The 17,471-nt window shown below is 42.6% G+C and overlaps 1 protein-coding gene across 1 annotated transcript in view; it reads right to left on the minus strand.

Moving 5' to 3' along the window:
• Positions 1–7,561: 7,561 nt before the first annotated feature.
• The window catches only part of TMEM233 (transmembrane protein 233), a 42,983-nt gene continuing 33,073 nt past the window's right edge, over positions 7,562–17,471 (minus strand). The window contains exon 3 of the mRNA XM_023733753.1: positions 7,562–8,037. Within this exon, the coding sequence (XP_023589521.1) occupies positions 8,031–8,037 (7 nt within the window). The 3' untranslated portion in view covers positions 7,562–8,030. The remainder of the gene's footprint in view (positions 8,038–17,471) is intronic.

Here is a 17,471-nt window from a genome sequence, read left to right on the forward strand (position 1 = left end):
CTAAAGTTCATAGTTTACATTGTTGTTGTTGTTATTGTTGTTAGGTGCCATTGAGCCCATTCCGACTCACAGCGACCCTATGTACAACAGAACAAAATACTGCCTGGTCCTGCGCCATCCTTACAGTTGTTGTTATGCTTGGGCCCATTTTTGCAGCCACTGTGTCAGTCCATCTCGTTGAGGGTCCTCCTCTTCTTTGGTGACCCTATACTCTACCAAGCATAATGTCCCTCTCCAGTGACTGATCCCTCCTGATAACATGTCCAAAGTACGTGAGACGAAATCTTGCCATCCTTGCTTCTAAGGAGCACTCTGGTTGTACTTCTTCAAAGACAGATTTGTTCCTTCTTTTGGCAGTCCATAACATATTCAATATTCTCTTCCAACACCACAATTCACAGGCATCAGTTCTTCCTTGGTCTTCCTTATTCATCATCCAGATGATTGAAAACACCATAGCTTGGGTCAGGTGCACCTTAGTCGTTTGACATCTTTGTTTTTGAACACTTTAAAGAGGTCTTTTGCAGCAGATTTGCCCAACGCAATGCGTCTTTTGATTTCTTGACTAATGCTTCCATCGACATTGATTGTGGCTCCAAGTAAAATGAAATCCTTGACAAGTTCAATCTTTCCTCCATTTATCATGATTTTGCTTATTGGTCCAGTTGTGAGGACTTTTATTTTCTGTTTGTTGTGGTGCAATCCATACTTTGGTCTTCATCAGTAAGTGCTTCAAGTCCTCTTCATTTTCAGCAAGCAAGATTGTGTCATCTGCATAATGCAGGTTGATTATGAGTCTTCCTCCAATCCTGATGCCACATTCTTCTTCATATAGTCCAGCTTCTCAGATTATTTGCTCAGCATGCAGATTGAATAAGTATGGTGAAAGGATACAACCCTGACTAACACCCTTCCTGACTTTAAACCACGTAGTATCCCCTTGTTCTGTTCAAACGACTGCCTCTTGATCAATGTACAGGTTCCTCGTGAGCACAGTTAAGTGTTCTGAAATTCCATTTCTTCTCAATGTTATCCATAATTTGTTATGATCCACACAGTCAAATGCCTTTGCATAGTCCATAAAACATGAGTAAACATCTTTCTGGTTTTCTCTGCTTTCAGCCAGGATCCACCTGACATCAGCAATGATATCCCTGGTTCCACATCCTCTTCTGAATCTGGCTTGAATTTCTAGCGGTTACCTGTCCATATACTGCTGCAGCTGCTTTTGAATGATCTTCAGCAAAATTTTACTTGCATGTGATATTAATGATATTGTTTGATAATTTCCGCATTCTGTTGGATCCCTTTCTTGGGAATAGGCATAAATATGGATCTCTTCCAGTTGATTGTCCAGATAGCTGTCTTCCCAATTTCTTGGCATAGACAAGTGAGCACTTCCAGCATTGCATCTGTTTGTTGAAACATTTCAATTGGTATTCCGTCAATTCCTGGAGCCTTGTTTTTCCCAGTGCCTTCAGTGAAGCTTGGATTTCTTCATTCAGTACCATCGGTTCTTGGTCATATGCTATCTCCTGATATGGTTGAATGTCAACCAATTCTTTTTGGTACAGTGACTCTATGTATTCCTTCCATCTTCTTTTGATGCTTCCTGTGCCATTCAATATTTTGCCTATAGAATCCTTCAAAATTGCAACTTGAGGCTTGAATTTTTTTCTTTAGTTATTTCAGCTTGAGAAATGCCAAGTGTGTTCGTCTCTTTTGGTTTTCTATCTCCAGCTCTTTGCACATTTCATTATAATACTTTCCCTTCTCGAGCTGCCCTTTGAAATCTTCTGTTCAGCTCTTTTACTTCGTTTCTTCCATTTGCTTTAGCTACTCGATGTTCAAGAGCAAGTTTTAGAGTCTCTTCTGACATCCATTTTGGTATTTTCTTTCCTGTCTTTTTAATGACGTTTTGCTTTCTTCATATATGATGTCCTTGATGTCATCCCACAACTCGTCTGGTCTTTGATCATTAGTGTTCAGTATGTCAAATCTGTTCTTGAGATGGTCTCCAAATTCCGGTGGGATATACTCAAGGTCGTATTTTAGTTCTCGTGGACTTGTTTCAGTTTTCTTCAGCTTCAACTTGAACTTGTGTATGAGCAGTTGATGATCTGTTCCACAGTCGGCCCCTGGCCTTGTTCTTACGGATGATACCGAGCTTTTCCATTGTGTCTTTCCACAGATGTTGTTGATTTGATTCCTGTGTATTCCATCTGGCGAGGTCCACCTGTACAGTTGCCATTTATGTTGTTGAATATAGGTATTTGCAGCGAAGAAGTTGTTGGTCTTGCAAAATTCTATCATACCATCTCTGGCATTGTTTCTATCACCAAGGCCATATTTTCCAACTACCAATCCTTCTTCTTTGTTTCCAACTGTCGCATTCCAATCACCAGTAATTATAATTATCAATGCATCCTGATTACATGTTTGATCAATTTCAGACTGCAGAAGTTGGTAAAAATTTTCAATTTCTTCATATTTGGCCTTTTTGGTTGGTGTGTAGATTTGAATAATAGCAATATTAACTTTTCTTCCTTGTAGGTGTATGGGTATTATCCTATCACTTACAGCATTGTACTGCAGGATAGATCTTGAAATGTTCTTTTTGAGGATGAATGGAACACCATTCCTCTTCAAGCTGTCATTCCTGGCATAGTAGACCTTGTGATTGTCCTATTCAAAATGGCCAGTACCAGTCCATTTCAGCTCACTAATGCCTAGAATATGGATACTTATGCATTCCATTTCATTTTTGACCATTTCCAATTTTCCTAGATTCATACTTCGTACATTCCATGTTCCAATTATTAATGGATGTTTGCAGCTATTTCTTCTCATTATGAGTTGTGCCACATCAGCAAATGAAGGTCTTGAAAGCTTGACTCCGTCCATGTCATTAAGGTTGACTCTACTTTGAGGAGGCAGCTTTTCCCCAGTCATCTTTCGAGTGCCTTCCAACCCAAGGGCTCGTCTTCTGGCACTATATCAGACAATGTTCCACTGCTATCCATAAGGTTTTCACTGGCTAATTCTTTTCAGAAGTAGACTGCTGGATCCTTCTTCTAGGGAGATTATCCTGGATTATCTGGTTAGGTCTAATGTAATCACAGAGCCCTTAAATGGGGGAAGAGGGAGGCAGAAGAGTCAGAACTAGAGATGTGAAGCTGGAAAATGCAAGAAAATGGATTATTCCCTGGAGTCTTCAGAAAGGAATGCAGTTCTTCTGACATCTTGATTTTAGCCCAGCGAGACCCATTTTGGAATTCTGACCTCCTGAACTATAAGATAATAAATTTGGATTATTTTAAGTCATTAAGTTTGTGGTCATTTGCTACAGTATCAATTGGAAATACACATACAGGGAGACCAATAAGAAGGCTATTGTAATTTTTGGACAAGAGTTGGTAATGGCTCCACAATCCAGTGTTTATTGGATACCTGCTAGTGTTGGGAGTTGTGTTAGTCATAGGTCATTTATTACCTCTATAGTGGGAGGATTTGGACTTTCACCAGTTCCTCCTGGTGCTTACACTCGCTCTAAAGCACAACTAGTTCCCATGCAAGGGATTCCATGTCACCGGGAGGAATAAACACTTGATGGATGTGCCAGGAGCAGACAGCTTGGGAAAACCAAATGGCAGGACACCTCCATTAACCCAGTACGAGTGTCAACTGGGCAAGCCTGCACTCTGAACAGAAGAGGGCTGACAGCTGGGACTAGACCATTGCAGATTTGACTGTGCTGCTTATCCAAGGTTTGGAGCAGTTGCATTACATGAAACTCTCAGATGCCTCAACCAGAAAATACACAAAGGCAACTTTGTCCTTCTCTCTCCTGTCTTGACCCCTGCTGCGGAAATCTCTAACAGAAAAGAAAATTTCTTCTTTTGTGGCTATTCCAGCAATGATGGGTGGTGTTTGTATAGTGTTTATCTTTGTATTCATATGTTTGTGTTTGTCAAAGCTGCAATTCGGAGTGTCCTCATTCCAGGACCTCCCCAGGCTCAATTATTCAACCTCCACTAGTATTTATTAAGGATTAGTACTGACTAATGAATGTGGATGCTGTATTAGAACATTTTTTTTCTTTGTAACCAGCAGCCCAAAACTGTCTCTTATATTTAGAAGCCCGGATCTACAGTTACATATCAAAATACAGGCAGTGCTGTTTTGCTGAATGCAGCTGTCCTGGTGTAGGCCAAAGATAATTTGCTGATCCTGGAGCTGAGGCTAGCGATTTTACGTCTGCGTCTGCTTCTGCCCATACCTTATGGGCCAAGACAGGGCAACTTCAAGAGCTGTAGCGATACCAGCCTTAGCGATGCAAACAGTAATAGGACAGAGACATTTGCTACCCAAGCCTTCCTCCCTCTGATACAGCCAGTGCTGCCTCCTCTCTGATCACAAAACACTTTGTTTCTGTCTCCGTCTTCATGCTCTCATGCTTCTTTCTAATTGTTTGCATCCACATCTGTACCCCACTAGCCTGTGAGCCCTTCCCAGGGGTCTCTCTTCAATGATACCTGTATTTCCAAAGTCTAGCCCAGTTCTTTGGTAGAAAAGGTGCCCCGTAAACAGGTCAAATGAGGAAATAGATGAGATGGACAACGTAATGGGGACATTGTTTGGAAAGCTATTAGATTACTTTCGTCCGGCTTGTGGAAGGAATAGGAAGAAGCAGCATGCTTGATGCAGATAGCGGTTGATCTATCTCTCCTGGTAAAAGCACTTTGGTTTTTAGAGGGGAGTCACCCTTTCCGCACCCTCAATCCATAAAGTTAGAGTGGAGCTGACCTCAGCCTCAGCTTCAGTGGCTGAAATGTGACACAAGTCTGGCCAAAGAGGGCGCCACAACACCCATGGCCACAGTATCAATTCATACCATCGTCACACCTGTTTGTCAACGGCTGGGATCCTTTCTGATTGGCCGGTTCCTGTTCCAAATCAATTGTGCATTATTTTGAATTGAATTTTTTTTTCTTCCCTGAAGCTATTGGGAGAAGAGGCACTTCCTTTCCACAAGCACTGTTAAACTGGTAGGAAGAAGCCTGAAGTGGCTGGCAGCCAAGGCAGCGGGGGATTAACCAATAAGCAAGGTACGCACAGATTTGTGTTTATTTACTCATCTGTAGCGTACAGTTTCACCTGGGTTTCGCCACATGTTTAATTTCACCAGGTGAAATTGTGCGCTATAGATTCATAAGTAAGCACGAAGAAACCCATGTTTACCTCGCTTACTGTAAGCAGGTGCATACCTTGCTTATGGATTAATCCGCCCCTTCTCGGAAGAAAGTTGTTGTTAGTTGCCATCTAGTAGATTCCCACTCGAGGAGACCCCATGGGTTGCAGAGGAAAACTTCATTGGGTTTTCAAGGCTGTGACCTTTTGGAAGCAGATTGCCAGGCCTGTCTTCTGAGGCACCTCTGGGTGGGTTTAAACCACCAAACTCTTGGCTAATAGAGCATTTAACCATCTGCGCCACCCAGGGACTCTTGGAGAAAGTTGGGGCTGAGAAATGGAGAGGGACAAGTTCCATATAACACTGAGCATCAAGATGCAGACATGCCTGAAGCTATCCTTGGAATTTTCGGTTATGAAAATGAGCCAGTAAACTCTACCAGTTTTTATCAGGTTGCTGAAAGAGCCCTCTGGTGGATATACCTGGTCATCTTTTCCCTAACTGTACTGTTAGGAGCGGAGCCTAGGTGATCTCAGCCTTGCAGAAGGCCCTGGAGAAAACCTTCATCTTTTTTGTCACTGTTAAAGCTCTCTACAGACTCCCTCTCTACCTGGGAGATCTCACTTTGTTATGGGAATTTTCTTTATTTTATTCTGACTTTAATGGGACGAACAGTTTTTAATACGTAATAGAAAAGCTTTTACCTTTTTGATTAGCCCATAAATTAGTTCAGAATGGATGCCTTTCTAGCCATGCCCTGTCCTCTCCACTGTTTTCCCTACAGGTTTGGGCAGGGATGGATTAGCACATTTTGGTTTTTGGAGTCTCTGGAAGGTGAGGAACCCCCCAAAAGCACAATTTACACACCATGGTAAACAGGCTTTCCTAAAACCATTTTTATTCTGCCTCATTCTCATTTGATTTGGGTAAAAGACCAGGGATCCCCCCCACACAAATAAAAACCACGATATGGGAAGCAGAAATCAGGATCCAATATGTTGGGCTGCCTCTAGAACCTCTGTGTGCTGAGAATATATGTCCCTGATTCAAATGCCCTTCAGGGACATGTGCTGACTCAGGACAGACACGTTGGTGAAATGACTGGTGGAATCTGGTGTCCATCAATTTTTATTTTTTGTTAGGTTTCAGTACTTTAACAAATGCCTGAGATTTATAATAAAACTCAGAAAATGCTTTGAATTTGCTCAGAACTTAGAATTTCCCCCCAGGGGCATTCACATCTATTATGGCAATTCTCATAACAACACTGTGAGGTAAGCAGGCAGGCGTTCTTATCTCCATATTCCAGATGAAGAAATTTGAGGCACAGAGAGGCTAAGAAAGAAACTTGCCTAAAATCAGCTTGCATAGCTAGTTAGTGGGAGAAAAGGGACTGGAAAACAGGTATTTTGTTCAGCCCAGCTTCTTGTTCATTTAACTAGAATAAGCTACTTTCTTTTTTGCTTAAAAAAGTTGGTGCAGTTATCATGGTATTTCTAACATTAGTTCTGTCAAGTGATTTTTGCCATATAAACACATTACCTGTTATGTTAATCACTTGGTATTTTTCTTTAAGTCCACTTTTCTTAAATTTATTTGAAAAGGAACACATCCCTAAGTAGAAAGCCATAAATGGAAGGTCATAAATAAAAATAAATATAGTCAAAACAAGACAATGGTATTAAATTTTATTTTGACAGAAGGCTCTGAACTTGAGGCCTGCTCTTTCTTTGATAAAAAGGGAAAAGAGCCATAACATCAGAAAGGTGTTAAAGACCTGCTAGTACTAAACAGAGACTTTCTCCTGGCTGTAATCAGGATTGAAAAAAAACTAGAAAACGGGAAAACTTTCTTTATGATTCAGTGTCACTTAATGTTGTGTGTGAACTACATAAAATTATCTTGTGTACCACCTGTGGTACACGCATCTCACACTTTAGAAAACACAAGGTTGGTGTGTTCTGGCAGGCAGAATAATGGCGTTATTAAGCCAGTATATTCACTCTGGAAGGGTTTACATTTGACAGAAAAGAAATACAATGGGTAGCACTTCCAGGTGGCATCCAGAAAAACCAAAGATCTTTCTTGAAATTTGCAAAAAAAAGAAGTTGGAAAAAGCACATTCCATAAACAGCCAGTTTATTCCCCAAAATGGGATGGGGATGGTGCACATATGCCTAGAATTGACCACGAAATATATTCTTAGAGTCTGTTTGTGTGAAGCGTGAGGTTGTGCTCAAGTTGACCAGTGCAGAATACAAGCAAGGTGCTATTAGGAAAAGTGAGGACCAACACAAAAGGTCATGGGTTCATCTGATGACCCATGGGTGAACTCTGGGGTGTTGACAGGAGGAGGAGTTCCTGAAGATTGGAGTGAAGCTACAGCATATGAAAATAAAAAAAAAAATCCACGAACCCAACTATTTTAGACAACTGTAAACATGCAACAATTGCTTGTGCTCAACATCGTCAACACCTGAGCCCACAGCTTGTCCCAGGAACCTCCTTCCCCCCCGAGCCGGAAGTCTGCCCCTCATCTAAAAGCGCCGACTCCCTGAGGCGCCGCCCTGGAGAAGAGGCGTGGACGCCGTGGCCTTCGAGAAACTGAGACACTGAGACGAGATACTTTCTTGTTTACAAATCAATGACTTTGGCTGATGTGGCTGTGCTGCTTGGTTTTACTAAATTTTGGACTTTCAGTTCAGTTGCCAGGGACCTGCCTTTGGAGAGTCCTGGAGGAAAAGACTTCCCAGTCTGAAGTCGAGGGTCCGTTCCTCAAACTCTTGGGGTGTGTGCGGGTGAGGTACATCCTCCACGCTCCCGGCCGATGGCTGGCTCCTCACATCCTGTGTGGTGCAGACAGAGTGAGAAAGACAGCGTGACTGAGGCTCCACGGTGCGAGACTGCTTCCTTATCTAATGGTGAGTACGCATGGGGTCGCCGTGAGTCGGAACCACCTCGACGGCAACGGGGTTGGTTGGTTGGTTGGTTGGTTTTTACTCTGATTAACGAGTACTGAACACGGACCAGCAGGACTACATGCTGCTGCCTCAAAGCACTGATTCCATTTTGAAAAATTTATTTTATTTTTCCAATTTTTGTTTACATTTCCATATATAAATATGCACATACAAATTATATAACCTTGTGTGTGTTGGGGTGGGGATTTAATATACACGGGACCATGCTGTATATATTCTGCAATTTTTTAAACTTATTCAACAAATGTTTATGTGCTGGGCATTGCTGCAGGTGTAGGTAATAATAATACCCAACAGTTACATAGTAGGTACAATGTGCTAGGCACCGTGTTTTACATATATTTACTCAAATTTAATCCTCACAACAACTCTATGAGGTAGATACTGTTATTATCCCCATTTTATAGATGAGAAAACTGAGGCACAGGTTGGTTAAAAGACTTGACCAAGGGCACAGCTGTGGAGAGGTAAAACCAGTAGCCAAGATGCCGAGTCGTGGTGACTCCACGTGTGTCAGAGTAGAACTAAGCTCTATAGGGCTTTCAAAGACTGATTTAATGGAAGCAGATTGCCAGGCCTTTTTTATGAGGCACCTTTCGGTGGACTCGAACTGCCAACCTTTCAGTAAGCAGCCAAGAACATTAACCGTTTGCACCACCCAGGGACTCCAATTAGAGGTAGAACCTAGATTTAAGCTCCAGTAGTCTAGCTTCCAAGTAGACACATTAAGTACTACATTCCACTATTGTGAGCAGTGAAAGAAATGAAAGTGTTCCTGGAGTTTTTCTGCACAGTAGGAGGAAACTGTGGTATAGTGGTTAAGAGCTTGGCTGCTAACCAAAAGCTCACAGTTTGAATCCACCAGCCGCTCTTTGGAAACCCTATGGGGCAGTTCTCCTCTGTCCTATAGGGTTGCTATGAGTTGGAATCAACTCGACGGCAACGAGTTTGTTTTTTTGTAGGAGGAAACAGACCATAAACATATATGATTTGTCAGGGACTGCTAAGTGCTAAGAAGAAAAGTAAAGCTGGGTAAGGGGATGGAAAGAGGGAGAGTGGGGCTGTGAGTGCTATTTGAGAGAAGTTGGTTAGGGATAGTTTCTCTGCTAAGGTGTTACATGAGTAAGCACCTGAAGGAGAGATGGGAGTAAGCCATGTCAACATCAGGAATAGAGTTCTAGGCAGAGGTTAACAGCAAGTGCAAAGGCCCTGAGGCAGGAGCATTCTTGTGTTGCTCAGAGAGCCTGGAATGAGTGTGGAGGTGAGTGCTGGGAGATGAGGAAGGAGACACAGCAACCACGTCATGCAGGGCCTTCTAAAGCCATAGTCAGGAAGGCATTTCCATGTTTAAACTGCAGTGTAGTATCTATCCTACGGATAAACTACTAGTACTTACTTAACAGAGCCCTGGTGGTGCAGTGGTTGAGAGGTCAGCTGCTAATCAAAAGGTCGGCAGTTCAAATCCACCAGCCGCTCCTTGGAAACCCTATAGGGCAGTTCTACCCTGTCCTATAAAGTTGCTGTGAGTTGGAATGGATTCGACGGCATCAGGTTTGATGTGGTTTTTTGGACTTATTTAACTGTTCTCCTACTGATGGACATTTAGTTTTTGAGTTCCCCTATTTCAAACAGGTGCAATGGATATCATTCCACATCCGAGGTTCACCACCCTGGTTGCACATTAGAATCCTCTGAAGAGCTCTAAATCATACCAACGCCCGGCTCTGTTGCTGGAGATTCTAATTTAATTGGTCCACGGCAGGCCCTGAGCGTTGTTGTTGTCGTTTTTAAGCTCCCCAGGTGATTCAAATATGCAGCTAGGGCAGGAGAACTGTTTTACATGCCTTTTTGTGCACCTGTATCCAGGGTGGATGCTAAGAAGTTGAATTGCTAGGTGGGTGGATACATGGGTTTTTTTGTTGTCTGCCTCGAGTTGATTCTGACTCATAGCAACCCTATAGGACAGGGTACCCCACTGGGTGTCCTAGGCTATAATTTTTACAGGAGCAGATCGCCAGGTCTTTTCACCTGTGGAGCCGCTGGTGGGTTCGAACTGCCGACCTTTCAGGTAGCAGCTGAGTGCTTAACCATTGTGCCACCAGGGCTCCTACATGGATTTTTATTCTTTCCTTTTTTTTTTCTACATGGATTTTAAGGCTTAATAAATACTTCCAGATTGACTTCCCAAAAGACTTTTCAATTTACTCTTCCATCAACAATGTAACATCCCATTCTTCATACTCTTGCCAACCTTGCTTGATATTACCCATCTTGTAATTATTTTAATCTGGTAACAAAGAAAATATTTCCTTGTTGCTTTAGTTTGTGTTTCCCTGGTTACCAGTGAGGTTGAACATTTTTTCACGTGTTATTCTGATTTTTTTTTTTTTTTAAATCAGTTTCCCACAAGCTTGTATCCTTTTTAAAGGAAAAATCTTTCCACTGCTGGCTGGTGACTTAGGTCTGAATTATCTTTATTCAGCTACGTGACCCAACAAAGAAGAACTCTTCTTACTTTCTAGAAATGGGTAATATATCCCCATTTTTCATCATGGAGTCACTAAAACTCTGAAGACACATCTTTACAAAACAATCCCAGGGAGCCTTACCCCAGCCAATAATACAGGGAAGAGGACAGATTTCCTTTTTTTTATTTTTATTTTTGCAAAAAGGCAACTTGTTGCTTATCTCCCACCTTGATATATATGCCAATCCTAATACAATGGAAGGATATTTTGAGGCCAGGAAAGGACCGTTTCTGCTTGTTTTCAGGAGACAAGCTTTGCCAGTACAGAGTGAGTTAATTTCTGCTAACTCTATGCCTGTTAATGGGAGACAGTTGTCAACCTTTAACCCTCTTTAGATGTCAAATCCTTCCTTTAAGGAAACTTTGGAATATGAAGGCTCTTACTGTCAAGAATGGCGAACAAGCATTTTCAAAACCTGGTATGTATGCCTGGTTGTTTAGATATTCACAAAGCCACTCAGGTGTAAGTTCAGTGGGTTCACATTGTATGTGTGTTTAACTTAAGACAAATCAATTATTCATGTTCCTCAAAAAGAAAAGAGCAACTATTTAAATAGAGCTGGAGAGTCGGGCAGTGGTTCTACTCAGTGCCCATGAACATTGGATGGGGATGTGACTAGGCTCTGTGTGAACCTAGAGTGAGGTTCCAGTGTTTCAACATACGCCAGGAGCCCTAAACACAGAAACTGCTTCAGATGGTGCGCAACCCAAGGAACAGTACTCGCTTCCAATGCTGAAGGAACACTGGCTGTGTTGGGCTGATCAAGTTATGGTGTGAGTCTCTAATATGGCGCCCTTTTAAGGATTCTTCCAAGATTAATTCTGATAATACTCAATGTTCGCCTTATGCCCTAACATTAGAACGTAACTCCCAAGTAAAGTGAAGCTTCACGGTCCATCTGGTGTCACCTGAGAGTGTCATTTATCATATTTTTGGTAGAGAATGCTTGCCTCCCTCACACCCAAGCTTTGCCCTGTCAATTAGTTTTCCTGCTACAAAAGTTCCACTGAGTTTCATGGAGCATCAGGTTCGTGACCATGAGCCTGACCACAAGGGTAAGGAAACTTGGGAGGTGTGTAAAATTTTCAGGGAGTAGAGGAAAGCAGCCATAGGTGAAGCTTCTACCAGGTATCTTAAACAACCCATCAGTTGCCATTGAGTCAGTTCAGACTCATGGCGATCCCCCTCGTGTCAGAGTAGAACCATGCTCCAGTTCTCAGTGGCTGATTTTTCAGAAGTGGATCGTTAGGCTTTTCTTCTGAAGTGCCTCTGGGTGGACTCAAACTTCCAACCTTTTAGTTAGGAGTCGAGTGTGTTAACTGTTTGCACCACACAGGGAGTCTCCACTTAAGAATTATTTTTGCGGGGGGAGGGATTTGCAAAAATGCACATTTCAGGGTCCTACTCTCAGTGATTGTGAGTTAGTCTTGAGTGAGGCTCAGGAATCTGTGTTTTTACAAACATCCCAGATGATTCTGTTGCAAGCGGTTCTGAGACCCAGGCTTTGAGAAACATGACTAAAATAACTTAACCTTGCTTGAATCCTCAAGGCACCAGCAGAAAGTAAAAGCCTGCAGGGACTTGAATTATTAGAACTGACAAATAGATTGCTACAATATTTAAATATTTGTGTGATTCATTTCTCCACCTTCCCTCCCAACTTGAGGGCAGGAAATTTTCTGACTTTGAGAGACTATAAGTTTCTGGTTTTTCTTGGACCAGAACATGTCTCCTTGGTCAACACAGCATTGTATCCAAAACTGTTGAATATTTGATGTCATGAAACCTCATCTTTCTTTGCTCCATCCACCATGTGGCTTGTATATATATCTTGTAAAATCAGGATATGATGAGACATTTTTATGAACTTAGGTATAAGCCTATCATGAACCAAGACTATTCCAAGAATTCTTGGGATTTTGACCATCAGGGCAGAAGAGGTTGGTTATGGTCTTGATAAGGATAAAGAATAATTTTTAAGAAGGCAGGAACATCACAAATTTTAAAAGGCAACCGTTTAATTCCGACGTTATTTTCGAATGATTGAAACTGAGAAAACTCACATATTCAGGGCCTTTTGTCTCACCTTCTGTCTTGGCCTCCTTTAAAGCCAGATTTTTCCAGCCCTGCAGGGGACGTCCTAGCTGCTTTTCAGATAGTAACAGAAGAGCCTCCCTGCGGGTACTCCTGCTCTTACAGTAACATTACTCCGCTCGCTTGCATTGAGTGGGATATAACAAGTCAGGGTGATGAGTTTGCTGATGTAAATGAAAACTGACCACTCTGTTAACAGCCACCATTAGTATGTTCTTCCTTTTGAACTTTATGGGGAGGAGATGTACCGGGGTTTTGCCAAGCATGCTTGGTGGACCACCTGCATCCGAACCCCCAAGGTGGGAGTGGGAAGGGTAAGGAGCTGGGTTAGGCCCCGCTTAGGACTTGGCAAGTTGGACTGGGGCTTGGATGTAAACTTCTTTTAAACCTCCCGATTTCTTCTCATGCAGCCCAAAGTTTGGGAACTTCTCTCTTAGTGGTTCTACATCACCATTCAATTCCTCCAGTAAGCTAGGGCTGGGAAATTTTATTTCAAAGGATGTCTGAGAAACTGGCCTTTTTTAAAACAGAAGATAGACTTGATTTCATTCTCTAAGGACTAGCTTCTTTCTCTCTCTCCCTCTTGCTGGCTCTGTCTGTCTCTCAAAACAAAGAACACACAACAAAGCCTTTAAATTTGAGTTTCCCTGTGGGATTCTAAAACTGTGGAAAACTTGTTTTCATTGATAATGTGGGGGAAAGGTATCTAAAAGGAACATGCGCCTACATATGGGGAAATTATTATTATCCCCATTTTACATATCAGGAAACTGAGGCACAGAGAGCTTAATAACTTGCCCAGATGGTCTGGGTGGTAGAGCCAGGATTTGAATCTTGGCAGAGCTGGCACTGAAGTCCAAGCTCTAACTATGTGAAACACTGCCTCTTAAAAAGAAGGAATAGAGAAGTAGCTCCCATTCATACCTTTTATCATTATTAAAAAAGCCCCAACACAAGCATACCCACATAAACACCCCCTCCCCACACAGAACCACTTATATTAAGAATGGAGAAAGGCCCTATATGTAAAGACCTCTGGGTCCCTTGAAAAACTTTTTGGATGGTGTTCTCATGGGCAAACTCATCTTTGAAAGCCAAATTGTCCACTGGAGGATACAAAGTAGACAGTGCTCAGGCTCAAGATGTGAGTTTTGTTGTTGGGTTTTTTGGAGTTTTTTTTTTTTTTTTTTTTTTTGCTGCTTTTTGGTCCTCACTATATGTTTAAACAATGTGAATTGATGGCTACCATCTAAAAATCAAGAGATTTTACAAAAAAATCTGAGCTTTCCAACTTCCTTTGAAAATTGGAAGCCTAAGTGATAACAATTAGCTGGAGCAGAGTAGTGGCTGCCCCTTTAAAATGTACTTGCCAATTCACCACAGTTCCCACTGCTCCCTGTTGTCCTACAATCAGGCTGCTTTATTCATGTATGTTCCCTGCCTGCTCTCTGTAGCCCTTTGACTTTGTAACCCTGTCACATCACATTTTTCTTTACATTGAAAATCTCACGTCAACCTCACTTAAATAACTTATGGAGTTAGCCACAGGTGAACGCCATCTATTGGCCTTGGTTACCAGATGTGCTAGAAGGGACACATTGGTTTAGAAGCAGTGTGGCATCGTGATTAACAGCACAGCCTCCAGAGCCAGACTACCCTAGGCTTAAACCCCACCTTTACCACTAACTAGCTGAGAGACCTCAGGCAAGTAACTTCACCTTTCTGAGCCTCAGTTTCCTCATCTGTGAAATGGGAATAATAATACCTACCTCATGGCATACTGGTTAAGTGCTATGGCTGCTGACCAAAAGGTTGGCAGTTCGAATCCAGCAGGTGCTCCCTGGAAACTCTATGAGGCAGTTCTACTCTGTTCTGTAAGGTTGCTATGAGTAGGAATCAACTCAACAGCAACGGGTTTGGTTTGTTTTTTTTTCTCGTGGGGTTGCTGTGAGGATTCAATGAGTTAATTCATGTAAAGAGCCTAGAACAGTGCCTGGCATACAGTAAGTCCTGTATCATTGTTGGACAATGAATAAAGGATACCGAAGAATAATTGATGCCTTTGAATTATGGTGTTGGTGAAGAATATTGAATATACCATGGACTGCCAGAAGAACAAACAAATCTGTCTTGGAAGAAGTACAGCCCCAGTGCTCCTTAGAAGTGAGGATGGAGAGAGACTTTGTTTCACATTCTTTGGAAATGTTATCAGGAAGGACCAGTCCCTGGAGAAGGACATCATGCTTGGTAAAGTAGAGGGTCAGCAAAAAAGAGGAAGACCCTCAGTGAGGTGGATTGACACAATGGCTGCAACAATGGGCTTAAACAGAGCACCAGTTGTGAGGATGGTGCAGGACTGGGCAGTTTTTTGTTCTTTTGTACACAGGGTCGCTATGAGTCAGAATTGACTCGACAGCACCTAGCAACAAAAACATGTCAGTGTTGCCTTCTGTTATTACAACCCACGCAGCTCAAGCCCTGGTCTGGATGGTATACATTTTCACAAGTCCTCAGGAGCCAAGCCACTACTTGGCCTCATTCCTTTGGAGTGCTAGCCTTTGCATCTGGCTCATGAGTACAAAGCCTTGAACTCTTTTTAATGGCTTCTTTCTAAATTCTGAGGACCTCGACCAGTAATGTTGATGACAGTAGTAACAGTACTATCAATAAATGGTTTGCAGTTTCTGAACACTGACTAAGGAACCGACACCAACCTCTACACATTCTGTGGATCATCTAATTAATTCACAGTAGCTTTCTGAAATGGGTACTATTATAATCCTCATTTTACAGCTGAGGATGCTGGGGTTGAAGGAGGTTAAGCAACTGGCTGAAACTCTCACAGTGATAAGTGCTGGTGGTGGTGGGGGGGGGGCTCGATCTCAGGTCCTCTGGAGCCAAAGCCTGCACCACCAGCACGTTCTACAACCTCACACCTTAAACACACACAAGCACATTTGTTGTTGTTAGTTGCGGTGAAGTTGATTTTGACTCATGGCAACCCCTTGTGTGCAGAGTAGAACTCCTCCATAGGGTTTTCAAGGCCGTGAACTTTTGGAAACTGATCTCCAGGCCTGTCGTCTGAGGTGCCTCTGGGTGGGTTTGAACTGCCAGCCTTTTGGCTGGTAGTCAGGTGCTTAACTGTTTGTGCCACCCAGGGCCTCCTCACAAGGACATTATGACTTCTTTAAAGAATAAAGTTGAGTGTGTTCACTTCTGTTCTCCAATCGTCCTCCCCTTCACAGGCTGACTCGACAGATTTGTCATCTTAGAAGCAAGAAACCTTGAGGTTTCTTTGATGTTTTAGTGTCCTTTTCTCCTCTCTTTGGACAAGACCACCTGTTTCTCCCTCTGTGATACTTCCTGTTTCAACATCTCCTCCATCCAGGTGCCGCTGATGTCTCCTGGACCTGGCTTGTCTAATGGTCTGGGTGTGACATCTGCTACCCTCTTGGCTGCCAAGGTTAGGTTTGCTGATCTGGCTGGTTAAAGGATGTGCTCTTCCTTCCTCACCTCACGTGGGAGTGCCCTTCCTGAAACTGAGAACATCCAGCCAAAGACTTTGACCTTCTCAGCTAGAGGGACATGGTGCTTTGGTCAAGGGTATAGGAGTAACTGTGCTGCTCTTGCAGAATAGCTAAAGGATGTCTCAGAGTTATTATCTGTCTTGTCATAAATTACAGAGCAAGACAGAGATGGATCTGGGCTTGTCATTTCTGGGTCTGAGCTGTCCATCACACCACCTTGCCCCCTGCCAAACCTCAGAAGGTGTCACTGATTCTAGCAGACAAAGAAGGAAACATTAACAACATCCATCTGTTTATGAGGTTAGAGCTCATTGGAAATATTAAAAATATGTGGAGAGTCTTCCGTCCTTAAACTAAGAACATTTAAGCTAGTTTAATGCAAAATCAAGGCGCCCTGGTGGTGCCATGGTTAAACACTCAGCTGCTAATCGAAAGGTTGGCAGTTGGAGCCCATCTAGTGGCTCCATAGAGACAGGCCTGGCAATCTCCTACAAAGATTACAGCCTAGAAAACCCTATGGGGCAATTCTCTGTCACATGGGGTCACTATGAGTCAAAAATGACTCAACAGCACCCAACAACAACAACAATGCAAAGTCACATATGAAGCCATTTGGCAGGTCAGATGGTAAGGCAGATCAAGTTATAACTCTGAGTATCCTGTTTTTTGTTCCATGTTTGCCACCCTATTTAGGTGAGACTGTGTGACAGTTTTAGCAAATGTGGGCAAAAGTGGCATTTCTCACTCCTGGACTGAGGCAGGGAAAAGCCTATGTGGGATTCTCTGGTCTTCCTTTCGCCTGCCTTAGCTTGAGGAGATCTCAAGTTCTAGATCTAAGGTTGGTAAACTACAGCCCTCAGGCCAGCCACCTGTTTTTGTAAATAACGTTTTACTAGAACACAGACATGTCCGTTTGTTTACATATTGTCTATGACTGCTTTTGTGCTGAAATGACATAGTTGAGTAGCTGCGACAGAGACTGTATGACCCAAAACCAAACCTGTTGCTGTTGAGTCGTTTCCAACTCATGGTGACCCCGTGTGTTACAGAGTAGAATTGTGCTCCATAGGGTTTTCTTGGCTGTAATCTTTTTTTTTCCCCCAAATTTTATTTAGTTTGTTGTTGAGAATATACACAGGAAAACATACAC

Source organism: Trichechus manatus, unplaced genomic scaffold, assembly GCF_000243295.1.
Source record: "Trichechus manatus latirostris isolate Lorelei unplaced genomic scaffold, TriManLat1.0 scaffold00061, whole genome shotgun sequence".
Taxonomy (NCBI): Eukaryota; Metazoa; Chordata; class Mammalia; order Sirenia; family Trichechidae; genus Trichechus; species Trichechus manatus.